The sequence below is a fragment of the Halictus rubicundus genome, chromosome 10, assembly GCF_050948215.1.
Source record: "Halictus rubicundus isolate RS-2024b chromosome 10, iyHalRubi1_principal, whole genome shotgun sequence".
In the NCBI taxonomy this organism is placed as follows: Eukaryota; Metazoa; Arthropoda; class Insecta; order Hymenoptera; family Halictidae; genus Halictus; species Halictus rubicundus.
Genome location: NC_135158.1, coordinates 2,177,169 through 2,204,920, shown reverse-complemented (window position 1 = coordinate 2,204,920; position 27,752 = coordinate 2,177,169). Strand labels below are relative to the sequence as shown.

At 43.6% G+C, this 27,752-nt stretch overlaps 1 protein-coding gene across 2 annotated transcripts in view; it reads left to right on the top strand.

Annotated features, from left to right (window-relative positions):
* Dop1 (dopamine receptor, D1) overlaps positions 1-27,427 on the top strand; it is a 72,497-nt gene extending 45,070 nt beyond the window's left edge. The window contains exons 2-8 of one of the 2 annotated variants that reach the window (XM_076794782.1): positions 22,229-22,301; positions 23,102-23,411; positions 23,908-24,055; positions 24,179-24,282; positions 24,531-24,813; positions 25,148-25,381; positions 26,778-27,427. In XM_076794782.1, coding sequence (XP_076650897.1) covers positions 22,229-22,301; positions 23,102-23,411; positions 23,908-24,055; positions 24,179-24,282; positions 24,531-24,813; positions 25,148-25,381; positions 26,778-26,867 — 1,242 coding nt within the window. In that variant the 3' untranslated portion in view covers positions 26,868-27,427. Of the gene's footprint in view, positions 1-22,173; positions 22,302-23,101; positions 23,412-23,907; positions 24,056-24,178; positions 24,283-24,530; positions 24,814-25,147; positions 25,382-26,777 lie in introns of those variants that run through there. The other variant, XM_076794781.1, reaches the window with a different exon arrangement.
* Positions 27,428-27,752: the final 325 nt, after the last annotated feature.

Sequence of the window (27,752 nt, the reverse complement as noted above, 5' to 3'; positions counted from 1 at the left end):
GCAATTCCAGGAATAACTCGAAAGCGGGGAATATTTTTAAGATCTATTGTACCGTGGGGAATTCTTGGTGCTCGGAAATCGAAGATTCCAAAGCAGGCGTGACCCCTCGAGCGAAATTGAAAGGCTCTGAATCGCGAGAGCGTTGCGAAGCCTGCGATCGTCTCGCCCCGCGAATTTATCGACTATCTCGTAAAGCGACCCGCTTCGAATACTTTTGGCGAGCCTCTCCGATCTCCTCGGAGAATATTACTCTCCCGGACGATTCGATCCTGTTGAATTCGTTAACAACCGCTTCTTGCTCGGTCCCGCGGCAAACGGTTTAATTACAACCGCCGCGGCCAACTTGCCGAAACTCCTCTCGCCAACCACCGCTCGGATATTAATGTATTCCCGTTGGAGGATCCACGACAAACGATCACGACTCCCTGCACCACGCAGACGATCCTCTTGACCGCATCGAGGAAAAGGGACAGCTCTTCCGACCCAGCCTCGAATTAATCCACTCTCGACTTCAAAGAGCTACACGTGCTCGGGCGGGCTTAACTAATTTTTTACGCGGTTAAAATCGTGCTTCACCGGAAAGTCAACGTCCCGTTTTGCCATGGGATTTACAGAGAACGTCTCCCCGAAATTTGAACGTAAATGTTGGAATCGATCAGCTCGAAGCAGCCACTTCCCTGGACGAGGGTCCTTAAAAATCGACGCTCGCGGAATTAGAAATACCGGCGACTCTGCTTATACGAATCGAAAAATGGAAATTTTCTGTTAAACTAGATGGACGAACCGAGTACTTGGCACAGTTAAATTGGAACATATCGATTCCTCGTTAAACGACAGCGAGCTGTAGCAGATTGAGCTACCAAAGAGGAGTTTTCTCGGAGAGCAGATGAATTTTTTTGTGGATAAAACCAAGCTGCAGATCGAGAAAAAGCTGATCCGGGGTGTCGGATTACGGCCTGGAGAACATCCGTAAAAAATTGAACGCAGGTCGGTCCTCGAGATTTTCCAGCAATCTGGAAGAAGGCAGGTCGAGGGATCGGTCGCTCGAACGAATTTAATCGAATGAACTTCTGAAGGAAAACTTCCGGCTTTAATTACGCGGCGACTATCGGGCGAAATTGAGCAGAGACACGGAAGAAAGCCCGGAGGGAGTCTCCTGGGGGCGAAAAAAAAAGAAGCGAAGACGCTTTTCTCGAGATGTTGGAGCGAGATAATAATCGCGAGTTTCGTCGAGGAAAATGGTGGATCGGTTGCGAAACCACTTCGGTCGCACGAGTGTTTCGAACGGGAACAGATTAAAATCACGCGGCTTATCGATACGCCGGGAAAGGCAATCAATTTTTTACATTACGCTGATCGAAATGCGGAAGTGACGGATAAAATTCATCGGGCCGAGAAAGTCTAGTTGAACGTATTAATTTATTTTCTATAAACGGCTTAATCGCACACGAAAACAAACTTGATGAGCTCGGCGGGGAAAAAGGGGAGGAGCGAGCGAATACGCTGCTCGAAATCCTAGCCCACTCGCGGTATAATATGATCGTTGTGGAAAAAACGTTTCGCGTGGTTTATTGAAAAGCGGCAGCGTTGGCGAAATGGCTAGGGGGGGGGGATGTAAACGTGGAATAGACGGGAAATAAATGTGAATAAAATTCACACGATGATCGCTTTAATCGTCCAGGGAGAGCCGATTACCGTAAAACTCAATTCCGCTCGCAAAGCGACCGGCAGAATGCGGTTCCCTTTCCCTCTATCTCTCTTCCTCCCTGCCCCCCTCTCTCTCTCTCTCTCTCTCTCTCTCTCGAGCCGCGAACGCGTCGCGCCGGTTAAAGAGCTCGCGAGAAGCGTGGGCCGACACCGCGGTTAAAGCGGATTACGAGACGCGGAGATTCGTTTTATTTGCTTTGGCGAACGGCTTAAGTAATTACCACGGCCGTAGAAATCTGTGCTGGTCTCTCGCGACAATGGCGGACGGCGGATTCGGTGGAATCCAACAGCTGTGGAACGGGAAACGCGAAACTGGAAACGCGTGTTCCCTCCTTCGGAGACGAGCGACACGAGTCGCACGGCTTGCCTCCGATCGATTTGTACGTAATATGTTCCGGGCACGACAAGCCCGTTGAAAAGCCTCGGTGTTTTGCGGGGATCCAGGTTAGGTCGTCCATCGACGACCATTAATTAATCAGTGTCTGGGACGGCGGTGTAGCGCCCCGTCCAGCCCGAAACTCGTGACACAGCATGGACGTGGATGCCGTGGATCTTGTGATATCGGCTCGCATCGCGTCCGCTCGATGCTCCCGGAAACGTCGGCGATTACCGTGCGCGTCCGATAGCCGACAATCAGGCTCGACGAGGAACGCTTCGATGACAATCATCCGTCCAACGTTCCCATCGTTTGCAATCGTGCGATCTGTTCGTCGACCACGATCCTTCATCCTGTAATTCTGCCGTAGACAGAGGTTGCCCTCCGGGGCACAGTCTGTGGCCCCTTCCGCACCTTCCAAACCACGCCCACTCGGAGACAATTTAAAGAAGCAAGTATTACAAAGTCAAGGAGCTAAATCCTTAGCCAATCGTGAATTTAAATGGAACGTGCGCTGTACAGAGCAAGAGCTAAGTAACCACACCCCCTTGAGGCACAAAGACATCAATGAAGCCACGCCTACTCGAAACATTCTGCTTAGAAAGATCAAGGATTATCCTCCTCAGAACCACGTGTTTAATGAATATAGAGTCCGGAGCTTTCCACAGATAAAAATTGCTGTGCGATGTCCAATAGCTTCAATGACGAGAACCACGCCTACTTGGAAGCACAGGGGTGGGGGGGGGGGGGGGTGAGCTCTGGCAAAACTAATCTTCACTTACGTAGCCATTAATTACGTTCGAGAAACTGTGTATGATCCGAGGCGGATCGTGGCCGGTTACAGTTACGCGTTCTCCCGTAAACCGAGTCTCCAAACCGCGTTGTTTAACTCGCGCCAACTTTCTGCCGTTTAATTAAACGATGAACAATCGGACCGACGACTGCGCGGTCGAAAGTCCTTTGTTGCCAAACCAAACGCGTTAAGTGTACACGCCTGTGTCACGGTAACGCGGTTTCGCGAATAAATCGTCGCGTTTTACGCGGTCCGCTAGCCTCGGAACAACGCCGCGTTCTTAACCTTCTTACGGGTCGACTGCGGATCCAATGAAATGTTTAATTACTTTCTCACTTTCGAAGCGAGAACTATCCAAATCGCGACCAATGTGAAACACGAACGAATTGGATAATCTTTAGAAGCATTATCGGTGCAACGATGTCATTGAAAATGTGTGCGCATGTAGCTCGATATTAAAAGTGTCGTGTGAACAATTTTCGATAAAAATTAACATGGGTGGTGAGAAAATTGATCGAAGCATCGTTCCCATTTTGGAACGTCGCACAGTGCGGACACTACAGGCGTATATCACGATGTACGATAAATTCCATTGGCAAAACTGCATATTAGGAGTAAATTGATATTATTAATCATTTAAGAATCATTTTTATGCATAAATATTGTTCATTTTTTTTTATTTATTAATTGTATTGCTAAATTTCATTTATTGTGAATTACCATTACATGTACATTAGTAACCAGTTTTTTGTAAAAAATTTTGCCATGGCCTCTAGAATGCCAAAAATCGAAAAATATTACGTTAATTATAGATGAGTGTTGCAATAATAATTCTGTATAATGTAATGTGCTCACCAAGCTATATGCATTCTTTTTACATTTAATAAAGTAGATTTTTTGTACAAATTTTCAACGGTGGTCTTATTTATTACTTTCATAAAAAACTTCAAATTAACATACAACAAAAACGGAAAAATATGTCCTGAGATTCGTACATATTCGGATATATTGCTTGTTATAGTTTAAGAATTTTATAGTTTTGTTCGCAACTAACTGCTACTCTTAATTTTATAAGCTTTTTAACAAGTGCCCACCACCTTTCCTTTAGGATCTATCGTGGAGAATTTGTTAATTTCTTTTTAAATTTATTAGTTGTATTGTTAAATTTCATTTTCTGTGAATAATTAACAATACATACACATTCGTGTACTTTGGATTTTTGTCGAAAATTTTGCCATTTGCCCGCCACAGTCACAGTGTGGAATTTACTAGAAAAATCCAATATTCGTGTATATCACGATATGAAATACATTTCTTTTGCAAAAAATGCGTGTTAGGATGAAAATTGTTATTAATGATTATATAATAATCATTTCTATGCATAATACAATTTTGCAATAATTATACAGGGTCCCTCCGTTAAGTTATGTCACCATTTTTTAGGCATTTTCGATGGTGCAATTCAAAAATGTTTTAGACAACAGTTTGTCAGTACTTGGCGAGCTACATGTTCGCATATTATTAAACCTAAAAAAGTGCTTTTTACGTAAAAAAGTAAAGGTCACCTTGACTTTTTTAAATGGCACCACATGTTTTGAACATCATAGGATTGTTGCTGGCGTCGAGACGAATTCAGCAGTGTATTATACTATGACCTTGAAATGACCTCAAACTCGAAAATTTTGTGCAAACGTAACATTAATGAAAAATTATTTCTTACAAAACAAAGCAAGTTACATTAGATGTTCGAACTGCGATCCACCTTCTACGATACAGAGCTCCGCTCTTTGTATTAGACTTTTCGTTGCCGCCATAATTAGGGCATCTCGGTTTATGTTATTACATGCAGTTGTTATGCGATTCCGAAGTTCTTCAACATTATTGACTTTTGTGTCGTACACAATGGATTGCATATATCCCCAAAGATAAAAATCCAACGGAGACAGATCCAGAGAAAGTGGTGGCCAACGAATTGGACCATACGTTCCTATCCAACGATTTCCAAACTTATTATTAAGATATCCTCTAATTATAATAGCATTGTGGGCAGGACACCCGTCGCACATAACTTAACGGGGAGACCCTGTATATTAATCACTTTTATGTATTCTTAACTTGTTTTTAATACATGTTTTATACCTATTGGAAAAGTAATAAGAATGTAAGGATAGATCGAGATTGTTTGGAAGAACGTGAATGGGGATCACATTCAAAGTACTGAGAGTGAGTCGGATAGCGAGTAGCGATTTGTTAAGTTTGTTAATTTTGTTGACTACTATTATAGTTTGTTTGTTTCTTATTATTAATTTTGCGTAGGGTTCATTTTTATTATTAATTTCGTTTTAAATTTGTTAGTTTGTAAAAATAAATGTTTTTTGTAAATTTATTAATCATATTGGTAAATATCGTTTTCTGTGAAGAATTACCTATACATATATACAGGGTGGCCCACATAACTCTGAACAGCTCAATATCTCGAAAACTATGCCATCGATTTTAAAGTTCTTAGCCTTAAATTGCATGGAACTGAAGGGCCTTTCTGACTACGTAAACGTAAAGTAGCCTCCCTTCCCCTTTAACGGGGGAGGGGACCTTTATAATTTTAAATGGAACCCCCTATAAAATGTTACATATTTAGATTCTACCGCAAAAACAACTCAATTTTGTCTGAAACATTTTTTTGTCAGATGCTTCCATGATGAGATATAACAGTTTGAAGTTTCGAGTTGTGGGTATTTGAAGCGCTCGGAAATAGCGTTATGGAATTATACGCGCTTGAGTCCTTTGCTTATTCGTCAAGAAATAAAACGTACTTTACATTAAATGTTCAAAATGTCCACCACGGGCTTGTAAACATTTATTTACTCGAAACATCAAAGTTGTTCTAACATTTTTGAACATTTCGGGAGTCACCGAAGCGCAAGCGTCACGTATTCTTTGTTTCATATCCTCTTTTGTCGTCGGTGGTTCAAACATAACTTTGTCCTTTACATATCCCCATAAGAAAAAATCTAATGGTGTTAGATCGGGGGATCGAGGAGGCCATTGACGAGGTCCCCCACGACTTATTCATTTGTTCCCAAATTTTTCGTTCAAAAATTGCCTGGTGATGATTGCCAAATGTGGAGGAGCGCCGTCTTGTTGGAACCACATTTCTCTTCTAACGTGCAGTGGCACATCTTCCAAAAGCGCAGACAAATGATTTTTTAAGAAATCACAATAACTTGCAGATGTTACAGTTTCTTGAAAAAAATAAGGTCCCATCACAAAATCTCCTATTAGGCCACACCAAACATTTAAAGACCATCGATGTTGAAAGAGAACACATCGCATCCAATTTGGGTTTTCCACGGTCCAATAATGCAGATTATGTCTATTTACATGCCCTGAATTCATAAAAGTGGCCTCATCGGAAAAAAGTATTTTGCACAAAAAGTCGTTTTCCACAGCACCCTGCAGCCACTCACAAAATCTCACGCGATGATCGTAATCTGCTATCGAAAGCTCTTGTGATAAAACCATGTGATATGAATGATACTTTTGCCGTTTCAAAATTCGTTGAATTGATGAACGACTAATATGTGATGTTTGTGCAAGTGTACGTTGACTAATATGAGGATTTAATGTGATTGCAGCAAGAATACTGGCACTATTATTTTCATTAGTGACAGCTTTACTAAGCCGCTTTTCTAAATTATGAAATGTTGCATGACATTTTTGATCCCATAACGTTCAAAAAACATCACTGCTGCACGCCGATAATTTTTTTGGCATTCACCTAACGTTAATAACATATTCACTTCTGTGTCAAAAGTAGCCATAATCACAATGTTACTGCTTGAATAACAGCTCTAAACTGAAAACGTTGTCATAGATAAGTGAGTCAAACTCAAGAATTGTAAATATTATTGTTTGTGTTTCTTCATGAATAAGCAAAGGACTCAAGCGCGTATAATTCCATAACGCTATTTCCGAGCGCTTCAAGTACCTACAACTCGAAACTTCAAACTGTTATATCTCATCATGGAAGTATCTCACAAAAAAATGTTTCAGACAAAATTGACTTGTTTTTTCCGGTAGAATCTAAATATGTAACATTTTATAGGGTGTTCCATTTAAAATTACAAAGGTACCTCCCCTCCCCCGTTAAAGGGGAAGGGAGGCCACTTCACGTTTACGTAGTCAGAAAGGCCCTTCAGTTCCATGCAATTTAAGACTAAGAACTTTAAAATCGATGGCATAGTTTTCGAGATATTGAGCTGTTCTGAGTTATGTGGGCCACCCTGTATATTAATAACCAAATTTAGAGAAGTGCTCAAAAATAGGCCATTTGCCCGCATTGTGCGTCGGCGTAGAAAAAGCTAATGTCTAGCGAAAGAATGGATTCTCTAACACAAATATAATTAATCACCAAGCTTTCCTGCGTCCTGAACATCGCGTGCGAATGTCTGACGCGCCTGGAAGCGCTTCCAAAGCCGTAGACACATCGAGAACGATCGTCCGCAACCGACTTCGCTGTAGAAACCACTTTTGAGCCATCCTCTCGCACCAAGTGTTTCACTGGGCGTCTTAGATCGAGGTAACCCGTGTGCCGAAATTAGCATAAGTGAAACGAAAACCGGGCCGGAGCTCGTCTGCCGCGAGGGGAATCGAATCGCGAGGCTCGCGTAATGGAAAACTTGATCGTGAACCGATTAGTTTCGGAGCGTTAATGGAAATTTCATTGACGTTTAGTCGGTCGGCGTCGACCTCGTTAACCAGAGATATATCCGAGCAGGTCGCCGGTCGTTCTCTTGCTTACCGGGACCTCGAACGTATCCCGAGATTAATTAATAAATATATTGCGGCGGCGAAATCTCGCGCAGGGTTCTGCTTGGGAAGATATCAGCGCGGGAGCCGAGCGATTTCTTTCTAATTAAGGCTTTTCATTGCGGAGCTACGGTGGCCGGCCACCGGGATTTACGAGGAAACCAAAGCTGGGTCCTGGGGGTAACGATTGGCCCAGCCGAAGACGGTTAGGCAAAGCGAACGTCGGGACACGCTCCAAGAGTATTTGTCGCGTCGCGCGTCGCGTCGGAGGCCCGGCCCGGTTGATATTAATTTTGTCTGCGGCTCGTGGCATTCGGATTGTTCGTGGCTCGTGGCCCATGGCACTTGGTAGCTCGTACCTGTACTAGACGGGCCGCAGCAGCCGCCAGAAACGCGAGTTCACCGTGCGGAGCCACTTTAAGCCGGTTTAAGCCGCTTTCGAGAGGACACTTTCGTCGTGTAATTTTTAGCAGCGCTGCTTAAAAGCTCCGGCCCGTAAATGGAAAGCCGCGGCAAACTCGAGGGCTCCTGTGGCTTCGAACCATCGACCCCAGGTGTACCAACAGGGCAAAACCATCGCGTCCCAACGCGTCGCGTAGCCGATGGTTAATCGATACTCGGGCTAAACGCTCGAAACGCGACGAAAAATGCGAACCGTCAAAAGGGTTTCCCCGATACTCCGTGCATCTACCATCCCCTCTACCTCCTCGCCTCACCCCCGGCTAATTTTCCGGCCCGTTGCACTTTCATTCTCCGCCGGTTCAGCCGGTGACGTATCGAAAACCCACCCACGCCCGGACAGCCGCTTCTCGTTCGCCTTCCGCGATCGAATAGCTCGCACCTATCGACTCTAGCCTCTCCGAAGCTAACAGTGATGACTTCTTTATTCGAAATACAGTGAATTCTCGATATATGTCAACGACACGCGTCTTGCCAGCGTCGTGTATCGTCCAGGTGACATACCCGAGCCGTGTTATGTTTACACTAGAGATCACGGTTTTGGACGTGTATTGAGGATACACTTATTCACGTGTTCACGTGTACTAATATACAGGGTGATCCACGCAATTGTTTTAAGTCATATAACTCCGTTATTATTGCATTTACGAAAAAATGATAAAGGAGAAAGATAAATGGTTCGAAGAGCACTACATCTGTAGGCCTTTAAATTCTTTTTAGATGCAGCAGTGCATGTGCAATTAACAATTGCATCATTTCTTTAAATAGAAATGCATATTTTTTTTGCACATATCGATTCTTCCGTTCATTCTACGTAAAAAATGATTAGGGTACCATGGCAAAAAAATTATTAGATCTCGAGATATTTTCAAAAAATGTCTTTATTAAAAGAGATACTCAAACACTTCATGACTATGTTGTAAACGTAAACGCCCTTTCGACATTATTATCATAACAGAAACCGATTTGTACGAGTAAGCATTTCATCATTCAGTAGCAATTCACGTATCGTAACTCGAGTACGAAAACTAAGATTTTGAAAAAGTGTAGCTGTATTTCACTAAATACAAGAAAATGTATTTTACTAACACGTAAAACGTGTCGTAACGTTTCTTACGTTATCAGAAATGTTTAGAATGTAATGGAGAAGCGTTTGAGCATCTTCTTCAATAAAGACATTTTTTGAAAATATCTCGAGATCTAATAATTTTTTTGCCCTGGTACCCTAATCATTTTTTACGTAGAATGAACGGAAGAATCGATATGTGCAAAAAAAATATGCATTTCTATTTAAAGAAATGATGCAATTGTTAATTGCACATGCACTGCTGCATCTAAAAAAGATTTAAAGGCCTACAGATGTAGTGCTCTTCGAACCATTTATCTTTCTCCTTTATCATTTTTTCGTAAATGCAATAATAACGGGGTTATGACTTAAAACAATTGCGTGGATCACCCTGTATATCCGTATTTTAATCCGTGTACTTCTTTATACACGGATACACCGGTACTGAAGTATACGTGCCTACACGTGTATCGAAATACACAAATAATAAGCGGGTACACGTGTATCGAGCTACACGGATAATACACGGGTATCTGTTATTTTCAATACACGTGTATCATCTGTGTATTGAAGTTCAAGGGTACACGTGCGTCGATATAAGGTTTGATGTTGTAGATTGAGACCTATAATGAAAAAAGTCGTCGAAAAACATTTGAACATACGTGATAATGATATATTGGCTACAATGAAGGAAACATTAACTTTCGAAATTACAAAACGTTTTAAATTCGAATGGAATGACGGTGATACTATTTCACTGTTCCATATAGCTGCCTTTTTAGATCCACGGTATAAAAATCTTGAACATGAAACGTTTAATATTAGAAATGTAATTCGTGAAAAAGTGAAATGTTTGCTTGAAGACTCTCCTGTTCGAGAAGCGAGGACAGAAAACTCAAAAAATAAAAGTGCCCTTCAATTTCATTACGATGAAATAAATGATGTTAATCGTGTAGATGCCGAATTTGAAATGTACATCTCTGAGCGACAACTACGGTTTGATTTGGATCCATATGAATGGTGGAAGGCAAGGACACACAAGTATCCAAGAATATCCGAAATCGCTAAAAAATATTTAACTATGCCAGCAACGTCAGTCATGTCTGAACGGTGCTTCTCGTCTACTGGAAATATTGTTACATCAAAAAGGAACCGTCTTTTGTCGGAAAATGTAAAGACTTTGGTTTTTCTTCATCAAAATAAACAATTAATTGATTAAGGTTTATCAACAGAAATTATGCTGTTTGTTAATTTTCGAAACCTATCATGTTAACTCTTGTATATTTCAATGTACTATCCGTGTATCCGTGTACTTGAATACACGTGTTCACGTGTATCAAAATACATGGATAATACACGTGTACCCGTATATTGAAGTTCACAGTTATACGTGTATTAAATAGTATCCGGACTTCTGCACGGATATATTAATTACACGTGTACACGTGTATTTTCAATACACGTGAAATGGGGATCACTAGTTTACACTCCTCGGCGTCCGAGGCCTCTAGCTTCGCGCCCCCTCACGGGGTATACCCTGCAGTAGTGGAGATAATTCCGCGACGTTTATTATGGAGGCCTTGGCGACATACAGTGAATTCTCGTTAAGAGTCAGTTGCGCGGTTCTGGTGACTGACTCTTAGACGAAATCTGAGGTTCTCGCCGAGCGTCGCATTTGAAATACACAGGGCACGCTGGGAACCTAAAAGTCATATCCGTCTACAAGTCATAAAAGCCTATGACTACTAAGCGATAGTGACAAGTAAACTGAGAAAATGTCTTTCTCCGATGCAATGTTGCACGTAGAAACGAACAGCGAAGCTCGAGAGCCATCACCGCCGAGGAGTGTGCCACAACATTGTCGGGTATATCTGTGTGAGACCAGAAGACCACTACTAATCCAATTACAAAACTTCTTTATTTTTCGTTAATTTTTTATGAAACTTTTACCAACATATTGGTGGAATTTTTCTGATTAAAATGAAACCAAATATGATACAATTCCGATGATATTTACTTGTGTAATGGGCGATGAAAGTTACTTCCCATTACAATTATCTTAACGGAAAATTAGTGTAAATTTGAACCGAATTATATCGCGTTAGTGAAAGTCCCATGAAAAAATAATGAAAAATAAAGAAGTTTTGCAATTGAATTAGTAGTGATCCTCGGCGACGACGGCCCTCGAGCTTCGGCCCCTCGCCGCGGTGGTGTGGGTACTTCCAGTGACTCCAAATTGTAAGGTTGGCACTGACTCGTAACGAGAATTCACTGTATAGAGAGAAATGACTGTAGCATTCAAAATAGTAGAAGACACAAATAAATCCGATCTTGAAATCTTATTATTTTTACGAAGCAGCAGACTCCCTCGCATCCAACTTTCCCAAAGAGCGACCCATCGCTCGCATCGAGAACTTATTTCTCGCTTCTCCAGACTTCTGACGAGGTTCGAATCCATCTTTCGCGTTTCCCGACGGATTCCCTCGTCTGACGCGCTTCACCAGCAAACTTGCACAGCCCTTTCGAACCGCATGATCGTCCGAATTCCGCGGTAAAGGGTCTCAAAGATGCACACGCCTATCGACTCAAGAAGCGTCTCTGCTCTGATTTCCACGGGGACTGACAACGGCATCAGACACCTCCAGGACGACGGAGCCGCGTATAGAAATGCAAGAAAGGTGTCCTGCGAGTGGGAATATCGCAATGCGGCATCGACGAAGGGATTTCCAGCTGGTTATCTTTATTCATGAATGCTTTTGTCCCGCGGGACCAGTCGGATATCGCACGCGCAAAGTCGCCGCGCCGCGCGTTGCAGGCAGGCTAGAAGCCACTCGTGGACTCCAAGCTCCGTTTCCAATGGTCTCCGATAGGCTGGCGAACGTAATTCCGGTGTACCGAGCGTAATAATGGAATTTCAAATGCGGCCAGAGACGTAGATCTTCAACTTCATATTCACTGTTCTAATCGATTGCGTCGGTTTTCTACTTGTATTCGTCCTTTTTGAGCAGCTTCAGGCAATACTAAATATATTCAGGATCTTATAGCTGTTCTCTAAAGCTGCACTATTGTAGGGTTACGAATGAGACACTGTATTAGAATGATTGTTTAGAGTGACTGTGGACGCGACATCGCACAGTGGTGCCAAATGGCCAAAAAGCGACAAGAAATCTGTAAAAACGAAACTATCCAACGAATTTGTTTGAAAATTTGTGGAGAGATTGCCACAGGTACAACGCTTATTTGGCAAAAAAATTTTTGTAAAAAGTTGTTAACATTAAGTAAAATGGGCTAATCGAAAATCTCTGTTTTCTGCCCATTTTTTATTTATGGAAGCATACAATAAATCCTTTAATAGATTTTGGTCTGGAACTAATCGTTTTGGCAAGGTGTAATATTGATCTAACTTTGTGCAAAAATTTAAGTTTAAATATCAACTTTCAGAATTTCCAAGAGTGAATCGTGCGGAAGTTACGATAATTTGATGTTCCAGGTGAAATTTTTTAGGAATATTTCTAAATAATAAAGAAAAATGTGAAGTGCATATGATTTATTAATTTTTTATGTATAAAAAAATATTTAATAACAATTTTTTTTATCTTACATAAATTATTTTTATAGCGTTCATTGGAGCACTACCAAAAAATACCTGTTGCATTTTTGCGACAGTGGTCCAGTGAACGAAAACTTTGTTTATTTAACATAAAAAATTGTTATTAAATATTTTTTTATATGTATGAATGTCACATTTTTTTATTATCTGATATATATCCCTTAAAAATTTCACCTGAAACATCAAATAATCGTGATTTCCGCGCGATTCATTCTTGGAAATTCCGAAAGTTGATATTTAAACTTAAATTGCGGCGGAAGCATCTCGAAGTATCTCATGAAATTTTGCACAAAGCTAGATCAATATTATAACTTGCCAAAACGATTACTTCCAGATCGAAGCTATTCAAAGGATTTTTTGTATTCCTCCATAAATAAAAAATGAGCGTAATGCAAAGGGCCTTAAGGTTAGTACATATTACTGAATGTTAAACAACTTTTTTTGGAAAATTTTTTTGCCAGTTAATAGTTGAAGCCATTTGCAATAACCCATATGATTTGTAGACCCCTAAGTATTCAATTATAGGCGGAGTAATTACATAACTATCGCACTGAAAACTGATGAATTCCCAGGAGCGTAGAAATGGTTATTTACCATGCGTATATCTCCGTAACAAAAATTTTTTTTCAAAAATCTGACTTTGGCACATCATGCACGCACTATTAGGCTATACAAAAATAATTTTTTTTTTTATAAAAATCGAAAATTTATAGAATGGATTTTTGCCGCGTTGGCACCACTGTGCATCGTGGCGCCAACGTGATTGGGTCCGACGTGAAAGGGAGTCTGTTTGGGCCGAAGTGTGAAAGAAGAGTGTTTGGGTCTCGGTGACAAGAGTAAAGTGTTTAGGGGCGCCAAGCGCTGGGCGTACGTGACTGTTTGGGTTTTCCGAATGGAAGTGAAACTGATAGAGAGAGAATGACAGTGCAAGAGAGGAAGAATAAAAGTGGGCCTTGTATAAAAGGGACGAATGCGAGGGATGTTATGTCAGTCAGTCGGTAGAGAGTCAGTCGAGAGAGTGTCAGTCGGTAAAGAGTCAGTAGAGCGAGAGTTAGAGAAGCGAGAGTCGCGAGCGTTATTAAAGTATTTAGTATCGAGTTGTCATTAAGTATCGACTTGTCGAAAGAGTATAAAGGACTATAGTGAAATCGGTATGAGATCACTCTACCCGATACGCGTCACACCTAAGACGTAGGAATTTCATTCAAATATATTCCTACACTATTTTTCCGAAAATGTCGAAATATTTCGGTGTATTCGTACTGCGCTATCTTGAAATGTGTGCACTATACTTACTGAACGAATGGAGACAGTTGAAATTGGTTTACGTAGCTGAATTCTTTATTGAAAGAATCACAAATCTTCTTTGTAAACCATCCCCCTCTGGCTTTCACAGTTTCCGAGATATACGACCGAATATGATTTCACCCCATACGTTGGGGCTGCTTTCACCCCTTCGATATGACCGATAACAAGACATATGGGTTTAATATTTTTTGTGCAAGGATTATGTCCTCTCAGAGTTACATTAAGACCCATAGGCGTCAGTTCGGAGTGTCTCCCGTTGGTTTTGCGAATCCGCTCGCTATAATCGCGTGTATCGGAATCCGTCGAACCAGCGGCGGCGACCACGCTGAAAATAAAACGAACCGGTGGTCGGACGCGTGATCGATAAACGTAATCGTGTGCCGTGTGTGCGCGGCTTTAAGGAAAATCAATTTTTCCACAGCGCTCGCGACCGCATCGGCCAAGAAGCTATCGTGCTCTGCTATCCAACGACCAAATTCGACGAATCTCTGAGACGACGTCGACGTCGGCAACGTTTACGCTCGCGGGTCACGTTCCAGAGAATCCGGCGACCTCGGCCTCGAAGAGAAGACCGTAGCTAGATCTCCGTGACAAATTCCTGACGGCGAAAAGACACCGGGACCAATGGGGAAAAACGAGAGAAACGGACACGTCTTCCTCGTCGCCCTTTTCGCGGAGGCTTCGGAAAAAAATTCAGCCCGGTCCTTAAGACCGAAAGAACGAATGAAAAACGCAAACGAAGCTCCCGGCTCGAATTTCGACTAATTAAAGCTCCTCCTCCTCCTCCTGTTTGGCAACCTCCGAGGTCCCCATTACTCCGAGAACATCCTTCGATCTTGGATCCCGACGATCGATCGTCTACAAGGCACGAGGAAAAGCAGAATCTCTGCGTCGAGCATAAAGTTCCCTACGACGACGGGGCATAAAAACACGGACGGGAAATAAAAGAATGATGTAAAAGTGAATCAGTTTTCTTAGATTTCCTCCGTCGTGACGGCGCGATGAGTTCACGGATTTTCAGCTGGCGCAGGAGATTGCTCCGAAAAGACGGGGCTTTACTGCTGTCTTCGAAATGATCTGTGCAGCCGCCGCGCCGCGCCATTGTTTCGGCGATACTGCTGCACGGGACGCTTTAATTAAACATGATTTCTAACGGCGCACAATAGTCCGGATCGGAAAGTTAAGTGACATCTAGTCCAAAACGAACTTTCTCGTAACGATATCTAATCAATGAACATTATTTCTTAAATGTCCATGGACCTCGAAAATGAAGAGATTAGTACAATTTACTAAATATTATAGTTGTAATAAACATTGAAACTAGGACGTTTTAAGAACAGTATTTTTTGCCACAAACATTTCTTCTCTTTAATGCGATATCCTGACGATCCTATTTAGTATCTTCTCTCGTTCTTTTTTTTTTTTAATTGAAGAGCAGACTTTTGCGATGAAAACGATATCATTTAATAATTATTACTGTAAATAATCTAGTTGAAAGATAATACTGAATACAGAAGGGTACATTTGCAAAATTTTTTAGGTTCAGAAAGACATATCTTCTAAGTTGCAAAAAGTTAACCATCCGGACAAATCGGAACATTTTCGGTATATTTTTCCCTATATAATTATGCAAGAATCGTAAACCACCTCAAATCACTTTACAAATTATTGTTGTTCAAATGTCTCAGGAATCTCACTTGGCGACGCGTCTTACAGTATATGTATACATTCGTATATTTGATTTAAAGTTTTTTAAATATGTACATTTTTACAATAATTTTATGTTTATACCTGAAGTAACATATATAGCCATTTTAAGAAATATTTTTTTTTGATTAACTTATTTAAGAAAAATAATGAACAATAACAGTTTTTTAATACTATTGCTACATTTATACATATCTATCGTCGAAGGCTTGTGAAACGTGAAACTGATTCTAAACACTCCTAACGAACTGTTTAGATTATAGAGTATACGTTGAGTATAACATTGTTTGAAACGACATTCAGAAAAAGTTTATGTCCCGTAGGAAGCAGGCAGTTGCTATTGGCATTCAGTTGAAAGAATATCATTCAGAGAGACTCGTTCTGAAAGATTCAAAACATTTTTTCTATTACTTAAACCTTATATTCTATTTTTTCGTTTTGTTGCATTTATGTCTTTATGTGTGGTATATATTTATTCTACGTATAATTAAGTTATATTTAGTGCATTTAATTAAGTGTTTTTTAATATATTACCTACATTTCATTTCATCTATACTTGGTAAGTTCAACAAGGCTCAAACACTAATACATATTATACATATATCAGCGATTTTGCATTCAATAATTCCTTCTTTGCTATTCTAGCCTACGAAATTTCATCCTTTCATCTTATTTAAGGAAATTCAATAAATCGAAGATCAAAGAAGAAACTGGAAATCAAAAACAGTTTTATTTGTTTGCGAAACTTCAACCAACTCGGTTCCGTTGCGTCTCGAGTCCAAAGTGCCCCGAGTGGGCGGAGCTTCGTCGCTCCAGTGCCCCACGGGGCACTCTGTTCGTGTCTTGCGCATAGGTTCTCGTCGGAGTATAATAATGCACTATAGCATCGCGTTCTCTGTCAAGTGTTCGAACCACAAAATGCCCCGACAACGGAAACAGTATTGTTGCTGTTATAACAAGCCCGCGAAGTGATCTCGTCCCGTTTCGCTCGAAAGAACGGCCGCAAGAAAGTAATTTTTACCGAAAAAACTGCACACCGAATCCTTTGACTCACGGACGGCTTTTGAGGATCCTCGCTCGGAACTCTGACTCATTTTCGTCGCGTCCTCGGTAAACCCCGCGGATGCTGACATTTGCTGGAATCACGGGGACGAGAGACTGTTTTCGAGGACTTGGCGTAAACGGGCCGAGAATTGTCTTTCGGATTTCGTTGTCTGCGAGACTGGCAAAGGTGCTCGACTGCGTGACACTCTTGCGAAAGTCTAATATTTGCCGACGCAATCGGGAAGGCGGGACGGAAATCCGACGGAATCTCTTCGCTGCGAACTTTCCTTATCGAATCGCGGGCGGATTGGTCGGAGTTCGTGCCCGTAATCTCGAATTACAAGTTACGAACGGGAGAAAAAGGCCCCAGCCTCCCGGAGAACGAAAACGGGAAAGTTCTCGCGGAACAACGACGACGGGGCTTCGCACAAAACCGTCTTCCCGTGAATACGAGCGTCGAATAAAGAAACCATTTCCCTCGGATAGACGGAGTTTTTTGAAGTTATCCGGCGAAATTAGATTCGCGGCTGCGCTCGTTTATTTTACAGGGACCGCGGCGCGGCTCGGCGGACTGCTTTTGCTAGCAAACGCGTCCGAGACAGACAAGGGAACGTCGTCCCGTTGGATTCCACTTTCCGGCATGTCAAGGGCTCCGCACTCGCCGGGAAACAGTTTGCAAACTGTTCGCAAATACTTCTGAAACTCGAGCGTGTCGCCCCGGCGAATATGCACTCCAGAACTCGCGTTTTCGGTGGTTACTGAAGATTTAAATTCCTAATCCAAAGTTCAGCGAAACTATAATTGCTCGAGCACTACAATCCGGCGTGGTTTTGTTCCTTTGCCGACATAGAATACCTTGATTAGATCTGGTTTCGTTGCTTTTTGTGTCTAAAGTGCCTGAATAAACGTAACTTTGTTACTGAGTATGGCAATGCTCCGAATCGGCGTAGCTTCGTTGCTCTTCGCGCAGAGTGCTCTAAATGGGCGTGGTCTCACTGCCCCTCTCCGTAAACTGTTCCGAAAAGGCGTGGTTTTGTTACAGTCACTGTCTAGAGTGTTCTAAGTAGACGTAGTTTTCTCTTGTTCAGAGTGCTCTGAATGGGCCGACGTAGCTTTATTTTCCTTCGTCCAGAATGTCCTAAATGGGCGTGGCCTCGTTGCCCCTCTGCTTAAAATTCCCCGGAAAGGGGCGTGGTTCTCGAGTCCCGTGTTTATTTGATATTTTTGAATCTGTGACACGTATCATAGAAGTTAACTCGATTTTCCGTCGTTATTCACCGAAATGATTGGAAAGCGAATTCTCCTCGATGGCGCATCCTTGATAATCGTATCCAAATTCGGAATTCGCGTAATGACGGTGGCCGCTGCCGCGCCGTTTCGAATCGCATCGAAAACATCGCAGCACTCGAAACACTCTGCCGTTGTTTGGTTAAATCTCGATGCTTCCATTATCCGGACATCGCGCGTTCGACGATATCGCGAGCCCCATCGATCGAAACAGTCGATTGGAAACGTTGGCGCGTTTCGCGTTCGTTTAATGGCACAATTATGCGTGCTCCGTCCATTCGAAGCCCGGCTGTTCTTGGGGAACACGGGACTTTTGCCGGACGTTCCATCCGTCGACGGAGCGTTCCGCAGCCATGTACCGCGTCCGAGTGCAGCCGCGGAATTAAAAGTTAATGTCCCAGCGAGAAAATCTGATGGAAATGCTCCCAGTGGGAAAATTTCTCGGAAATGCTCCCCGGCAGAGAAAACCCCGGGACGCTGTTCGCACGGGGAAGGTCCAGAACGGACAAATACACCGGCACAGTAAATATATCTGCATGTACAAATATATTGGTCGATTAAAACTGCATTAAATCCACTGCCGGCGGAACTATCGCTATTATCGTCGAACAAATATGCTGGGGGTGTTCGCGCGAGCGGCACGTCCCGTAAATAAATGAATAACTGTAGAAACAACCGGGGAAACGGGCCGGACAGCGTGAAAACGCGCGGCGTTAGGACAATAATTTTTCCGTTGTCCGAGAACCGGGGGCGCCGACCATTGTTCGCCGTTTCGCGACTGCCCTGTCCAAATCGGGGCAGCGACGGTGATAATGGAGAATCAAATATTTATTCGGCGGCCGTGCGCGATTCGTCGCCGCTCGACGTTCATTTTTCACGCGCCGCGCGGTAACTCGATTCGGGAACCGACGCGACGCGTCCCGTTTCCCGTGTTTCCCCTCTCCCTTTTCCCGTTTCCCCCGTTCCTATTGTTCCCCCGGCGGAGAAGAAGTTCCCTCGAAAAAGTTTCCCTCGCCCTTTCGCGGGAACCCGCCGCGCAATTTGCTCGGAACTTTTCGTTATTCGTTAAAAAGTCCATACGAAAACCACAAAGATCGCCTCGGAACCGATTCCGTGGCTCTCGACAGCGAAGGGCGGAACGTGGACTCGATAATTGCTACGGAGGAAAGCGGAGTTCGATTTCCATTTATGTATACCGAAACTCGACGCTCCGTTCTCCGCAACACGGGCAAATCAGGGGAGAAGAGAGAGGGGGGGGGGCAAACGTCGAGGCAAAGGAATCGAGTGTCCGGGATAGACGATTCCGATAATGAGAAACAAGAAACTGGGAATTGATTCAATCAGCACAAAAATCGTGGGAGCAATTAACCACGGACAACTAAGCTTCCGTAATAATAACGAGCGAAATATTCGATTCTTAAAACGTCAGATCATGTTATTACACAATTTCTAATTTTATTCATCACGGTTCATCCCCCATTATATTGGTTTATGCCAAAAATGGGTAGGGGCGATTCAAAAGAGTACAAAGATTGCAAAAATTTAAGTATGGATGTACTGTTTTCAGCTTTTTGAAGTTATTGAAGGAAGCTTGGTACCAGTTCCTTCCGATTGATGTGGCGTGCACTGTGAAGTATCAAACCTCTGCTCAGATTTTGTCAAAAAATGGGACAAATTAGGTCTCTCGAGGATTATGGTTGTTCTCCTCCCGTGATTCGCTGCGAGGTATACTCTGCACCGTGGACAGAGACGGACGCGTTCGACTCCGATGCAGCGTCCGTTGCTTCTCGGAGCCCTAGAGAAAAGAGAATCGCGTAGGCAATTGTTTGTTTAGTTATTCATTCGTTTACGGAAAGATTCCGTTTTTCAACTGGGGGCCGCGCGACGCGACGCAACGTTGGAAATGCAGCTCGCAACGGTGCAGCAACAGCGCACGCGAACGAACGGGAACGGGATAGGAACAAGCTGCAAGAGAGCAAATGAAAGATCGCGCCGGGAACAGAAATGGAGATTAACGAAGAAAGAAATTCGTAGCCGGGAAGCGGGTACAACCGCGAAGAGAACTCTCGAACGTGGATAGCTCATCCTGTTCGCGGTAGACTATTGTTTCTTTAATTCGTTTTGTCTCGTCGAAGAAAACACAAAAGCCATTATACGGAGACGCTGCGCGATCGCGATTTTTGCGAGAGGTTGCTTTCCTCCGTAAAAATGGAAAGTTCCCATGTCATCGAGGGAAACACCAGGCAAAGGAGAAAACGTTTGGAAGATGACAGATCGATCTATGGGTTTCCCAAACGATCCTCCGAAACGCAAATTTCGCTTTCCCCCCGGAGATTAACGAGACGATCGGAGACAAGTTTCGATTTCTACGGACGCTCCGGGGTCCCGATTATTCGAGCTAAACACGACCATAAATTTCCTGCACTCCTGAATAGCCGGAATCCCCTCTCTCTCTCTCTCTCTTTCTCTGTCTCGTGTACACGCGAACAACGGAAGCGGGTTTAGGTGATGGGAAGAAAGCGAACCGGAGAAAATTGGAAATTGTTCGTCGATTTCTATCTGCGAGGATTTGCGAGTCGGACAAACCCCACGAAAAAAACTAGAATTTCTTTTACTTGCAAAACTAACGTGGAATAGCAGCGAATCACTCCGTCGTTTTGCGACATTTTTGCCTCTCGACGAATTGAAACTTGAAACGCGAAACCGAGAGTTACGTGTATTCGTTTCATAGAAACTGTACTTTCCATTTACTAATTACCTGTGAACGAAATTCGTCCAAAGTTTACCTATTCGCGAATACCGCGGTGGGATCTCTTCAATGAAACTTATTAATGAAATTCTCCAAAAGCAACAGAAAACTTTCCCTTCACGCAACAATCTCCGATCCAAGTTATTTGACTGTTGGCTCTACGTTAAAATTGCCATTGAAAGATTTGCTGAGAAATTCTTAGCTGTGAATCACAAATTATTGAGAACTATTAAATAATCGCTGACGGAGAAAGCGTTAAAGATCTGGTGATGAAATCGGTGGATCTCGATCGATAGAAGATTTGTCGACGCCCAAGAGAGTTCCTGCGAATGTTTTCGAAAGCTTTCGATAGGATAGGCGCGAAATCGATGTGGGAAACAGGTGTAACGCTGGAATGGATTGCTCGAACGGGCGGTACACGCGTCCGACAGGTGCTTGGAGCGCGTGTCACCGTCTCGAATCTCATTAGCGTATGATAATGAGAGGAGAAAGCGAAATTCGAGAAACGATGCCTGACCGACTCTATTCATAGGTGTTCCCCCTGGCACCCTTCGCCTCGATATTTTTACGTGTCTTCGAGGCGAGATAGGACACGGCTTGACAGACAACGCGTTCAAGCGGAAGTAAAGAGCCTGTAAACCCAACGTCATCTTGGTCCGTCTGTACTATCGATTTTCCGTGAATACGAATCTCGAGAGTATTCCTGGGTGTATCTGCAGCTTTGCCGTGAAATATCGGGAAAATAACAGGAGAAAATAGAAGTATCCGAACGTGGAACGCGGGCATCCCGCCACACGCTATATGCACTCTGTCCTCGCAGTCAGAAACCTCTGCCGCGTCGAATATATTTTCGACAGGAAACACAAAACCGCTGGAAATATAAAACTACAGTGAACTACCTCCTATAACGCGATTAATTCGTACTGCGTTACAAGAAACTCAGAATTAGTACCAACCAGATCGAATTCAATTCAATTTGACACAAGTCAGTTTGCAATTTTTGCTCGGCAATTTATGCTTTACCTAGAGACGCTTCTCTGTTGATATCAGCGAGCTCTCTTTGAAAGATGAGCGAACAAAATATTCGTTTTCGGCAGCTTTGTTATATGTTTAGTACTCCCACTCCTACGCACCTATACCTTTGTCCCTCGAGATGCATCTAAGCATACGTACGTTCGAACAGATCCACCGGAGCATGTTTACACGTTGGTTTAGATACGCTTAGACTACAGTACACCGTGAGACCCATTGTCCGCACGAAAAGAAGCAGCGTATCGATGACACACCGACGCGACGTTTTTCTCTGTTCGCAGAATAATGTTACAGAAGGGGAAGAAGAAGATCTGCCTGAAGACGCTTTCTCGCTGTTGTCGGTGCTTCTAGTTGGTTCGCTAAACCTCCCATTTGATCGATCGCGACTCGCCCCTCAAAGACAACCCTTCGCGAGAGGCCGAGGTGGTCACGAAAACTTTGATCCGACCTCGTACAATCTCCGTGGGCCTTGCACGTTCCGTACATTCTGCGCTCTTCTTTTCTTTCTGTCACTCCTCCGGTCCGCGTGCAACCGGTTGCTTCACTCTCTTTTCAACCGAAAGCTCGAAAGCTTTCCCCTGAACCGAGCGTTTTCAAGCTTTCTTTTGAATCGAACAATGATACTGAGCGGCGATATCGTGTAGTACACGCGAAATTTTTAGGGGTTTCCGTCATCGTTTCGATTATTTCGGCTTTGTTTATGAAATACGACGCTCTAAATGTTCCAATGTCCTATCTTTTTGCTAGACGCAGGTTGTACTTGATTCTTTTCTTGTTTTAACCCTTAATTCGGTATATGAGATTTTATACTAATCGAATTGTTGCTCGTGGTAAAAGGATTCTTCTCTCGCTGGTTCTAAGGAGATTCGAAAGTTTTCCGTATAATCGTATGACCCAGTTTGGAAGGCTATCTATCGGACACTACTAGCGGATTGTTAACACGTTAAGTGCCCAGCCCGATTTTACTTGCCGTTCCGTTCAGGCCATAGTTAGGTCCATAAGGACCGGCGAGGCGTTTAACGTGTTAAGGGTTTTAATCAGGAAGGCCCGGTTTACGGAGAAACGTTATTTTCGCGGTTGTTCGAGGGGCGAGCGAGCCATTCGCGCGAAATCCTGTCGATTCTATCCGAGTTGGTTCCGGGTGTGTCTTTCAGGTTTCCTCTTCCTGATATTGATATTTTTATCCGTCGCGGGCAACATCCTCGTCTGCGTGGCAATTTACACGGACCGTGGGCTACGGAGGATAGGGAATCTGTTCCTGGCGTCCCTCGCGATCGCCGATCTGTTCGTCGGCTGTCTGGTCATGACGTTCGCCGGGGTCAACGATCTCCTCGGATATTGGATGTTCGGCCCGCGGTTCTGCGACACTTGGATCGCGTTCGATGTAATGTGCAGCACTGCCTCCATTTTGAATCTATGCGCGATATCCCTCGACCGTTACATCCATATCAAGGATCCTCTCAGGTGAGTTTCTTTCTCTCCCAGCCAAAGTTAAAAGCCACCAAATCAGGGCACAGACTATGTCGAGACGAAGATTTCCAGATATTTTTTAAACGTTCCAACCGAAATGAAATGCGATTGTTGTCGTCAAGGGGTAAACAATCGTAGTGCAAGGGGCGAAGTCTTAAAATTATTCTGAAGACTGAGTAAATTAACCAGTTAACTGTGCTTGACGAGTATACTCGTCATGAAGAAATGGCAATATTTTGTGTCGTGACGAATATACTCGTCAAAACAGCTATAATTCAAACAGCGGTTAATTTTTGCGACGCAACTTAGGTACACATTTTTCAAAGAGGTCGCAACAGCTAACTGGTTAAAAGTGTCAACGCTCTTGGCCGAAATGAACATTTTCTTTCAAGATTCGCGATGCACTTGTAATTTCGTATAGTTGATATGCGCAGCGACTATGTTAAACACGAGGCACGTACGATAAAATGATGGTGTTTCTGTTGAACAGATACGGTCGTTGGGTAACGAGGAGAGTGGCGGTCGCTGGGATCGTAGTCGTGTGGCTGCTCGCAGCACTTATATCCTTTGTACCGATTAGCCTAGGCCTTCACCGGGCAGGAGAAGAACAAGCCATAGTTTACGACGACGGCCCTGAGGTACGCGTCGTAATCCCTGACTTTTAAAGATCGTGAAATAAAAAAAAAATGATTGGGTGGAAACGAGAATCGACGACGAGACACGACAATGCGTCCACACTCCTCCATCGTTTTGTCTTTTAGGAAAACCCTACGTGCGCCTTAGACCTTACACCCACCTACGCGGTCGTCTCCTCTTCCATATCTTTTTACGTGCCCTGCATCGTAATGCTGGGAATTTATTGCAGGTGAGCGTTGCCGAATCATATTTCGAATAAAAACCGAGAGCTACACGGTTTTCCCTCGCTCACGTTGTCCGCACATTTGCCTAACCGAGGTCGCCAAGGCTGCGAACAAAGCGCTAGAGTAAATACGCGACGCTAACGAGGAGAAACCGTGCTCTTCGAAAGAAACGACGCGACTAGTCAAAAGAAGGAGACTGTCGCCGTTTCGCGTGGTTTTTCGGTGAGAAATTAATCGATCGTATTGTTCGCAGGCTCTATTGTTACGCGCAGAAACACGTGAAAAGCATCCGGGCAGTGACGAAGCTGTCGGACACATCAATGGCCAAGAGCTTTCGCGGGAAGAGCGCTCGAAACAAGCCGCCGAAACCGCCGACAAAAACGAAGCCGACGAGCCCTTATCACGTGTCCGATCATAAGGCCGCCATCACCGTCGGCGTCATTATGGGTGTTTTCTTAATATGCTGGGTACCCTTTTTCTGCGTCAACATCGTCGCCGCGTATTGCAAGACTTGCATATCAGTCCGGGCGTTCCAGGTACGACTCGTTCTTCCGCAAACTTCCCCGATCCCTATAGGGTCATCGCAGGGATCTCATTCCAAATGAAATGTTCTTCTCCAATTTCCAACTCGTCCTCAGAGCACAGAGCGTTGAATTTTGTCACGCTTGTCCAACTTGGCGAAAACACGAGTAGCACTTGTGAATTTTTATTTCGGAAACTACTTGAATCGGGAAGGATTGATCCATCACAAGATAATTTCCTCTAATTGGAAAATTGATTCTAAACTTGTGAAAATGGCGCCTGCAATAACCCGCGCGCGCGATCAAGAATGAAGTAAACTGCAAAGGGTTACGTAAAAATTTGTTTTAGGTACTCACTTGGCTCGGCTACAGCAACTCGGCCTTCAACCCGATCATCTACAGCATATTCAACACAGAGTTCCGGGAAGCGTTCAAGAGGATCCTGACGAAAGGTGCTCGCGCCCGAGGGAACCAACCGTCGACCAGCGAGTGCGGCGAGTTTCGATCGGTGGTGGTGCAGAAACGGAACGGATCCATGATCGAGTGTAACATTAGTCCGAGATCGAGCGCGGACAGCTGTCAGGTCGGGATCATGGCGCAAAAGCACCGCGACACTATCGTCAGCGCGATATAAATACTGCTCGAGACTTTGTGACTCGCGGTTCAAAGAAGTCTCTCTCTTCCGGATCAAATTGACATAGATCTTCCTATCGGACGCTGGTCGCGCTTCTTCGACGACGAAAGGACGCATACGCATACACACACAAACAGAACACGCATACATCTTCTCGGTTCACTTGTTTCTCTCTTGCCCCCTCCGAAATTTCGCGGTCAAAACGGTTTTATCATCACCGGGCTGTTTGTCCACTCGACAGGTGATCGTGTGTTTCTTCAAATCCGTGATTGTACACGTCGGATCACTATCACGCTACCCTAAGCGACCCACGACATTCCGATCATGGACGCACACGCGCCACCATCAACTGAAACATTCACCGACAAAGCAAATCAAATTAACCGTCAGTGCTGGACTGCGGGTCCTTATGGAAAATCAAAATTTTTTATAGTTATTATATACACAAAAACAGACCCCTCGCATATTTCAATGATCTTGAGAATACGTTCTTAAGGTCAACATTCTGAAGAATTTTTCTGTGATTTACATTTTTCTAATCTTTCTCTCTCAAACTGCAGTTACTCATTTGTCGGATAAATGCATAAAATCCGCAGTCTAGGCGTTACAATTCGAATCGATCACTTTTCGCCTCAAACACTGTCGACGATGTTGTGTAAAATGGAATCATTCGTGTAACTATAACACTCGTGAATAGAGGACGCATTTAGGGTTTCCAACCCTTAAAAAGAACCATAGATGATTTAATTGCTCAATGAACATTGACGTTCTGTATCTTTTTCCAAAATTGTTTAAAAGTGGACTGAACATTCCCGATTGAAATAGAAAAAAGATCAACGCGATCCGTTAAATGGTTTCTGTGATAAAAATTCGCGAATAGAATCCCCTATTTTTGCGAGACCGGGCAAGCATTGGAATTGTCGGAGGTCCGTGTTTTACAAACGAACACGGTGTTGCATTTTGCACAAAATCCACTCCGGCATTTACGGCGAGAAGTGATCGATTCGACTGGTGGAATGGCATTGAACAAATCGTGTAACAATGGCAAACGCCATCCTCCCGTGATCTCATAAATTCCTGGAACGCGTGAACGTGATTCGTTCGTGCTTGATCTGTTAACCGGATGGTTTCTCGACCGCGAACATATCTCCCTGTCCCCAACCCGCATGTACACACAGCCACCGTGGAAAGAAGCTAGTTCAAGTCTTCACAGTGCTACAGAATATAACTCCGGTAGAATTAGATCTTAGCTAGAATTCTAATCTTCCTTAAGAAGACACTCGCGCGAAATGGTTCTTGGGAAACGCCATAGTAATAACGAGTGAACTCGTCTTCCTGTTAACAGGTCAAATCTAAGAGACACCGGACACGCCAACAAACGAACAACGTTTGTCGTTTTAATCGATCGAACGAGACATTCGAAGATTTGCTATGATTCGTCGAAACGCGGGGAACGTTGTTGAACTTTTCCGAATACTCGAACGAGCTCTTAGAAACCCGGACAAAAAACCGGCGTCGGGGGAAGAAGAGGCTAGGATAATGCGATCTTGCTCACGCTGTGCGTAGAGAGTGTAGTAGGCATGAGCTGTTTGCTCCCGGAGGAGCCCCGGAGCCGGAGCAGTGGCCCACGTGGTAACTCGCAGCGGCCCCGTGCCTGCTCCGATGCAACAATAGCGCGACCAACGTGTTCTCGTTTACGGTTGATCGTGTGGGTAGAGCTGTCGTGTCGTAGAATCGATTTACTCGACATTTTTCTCTCTTTCTGTTTCTGAACCAATTAGGAAAAGTTCGACGCGATCGATCTCTCCGTTTCGGCAGCGAAAACGAACTGGCGCGAGTCATGACACAGAACGCGAGGACGACGGCCACGGCGCAAAGAATTCTCGATTTTTTTACTGGGTATTTTTTAAGCGGAAACGGCGAACGGAAGCGGAACACGACGACACTGGACGGTGGTAGATTATTGGGGGGAGAGAAAAACAGAACAGAAGAAGAGAAAAAGAGAGAGAAAGAGAGAGAGAGAGAGAGAGAGAGAGAGAGAGAGAGAAGAAAGAAAAAAAGAAAGAGAACAATGAAAGACAATCACCAAAAGGTAGTTCAAAACATATCCACGAGACATAATCCACCCACGATATAAGAAAACAAAATATAAATGGATATAAGCGCGGACTGGAGAGGACGTTGAAATTCCGATAAAAGAAAAACAAAAACACGGGGGCTCGTTTGGTAGGGAGGAAATTCGAGCGTGGTATCTTTAGAAACGTACGTTCTCGTAAAGCAATTGTAATTAAACAAAAATCATGTTGATATAGAGCGTGTA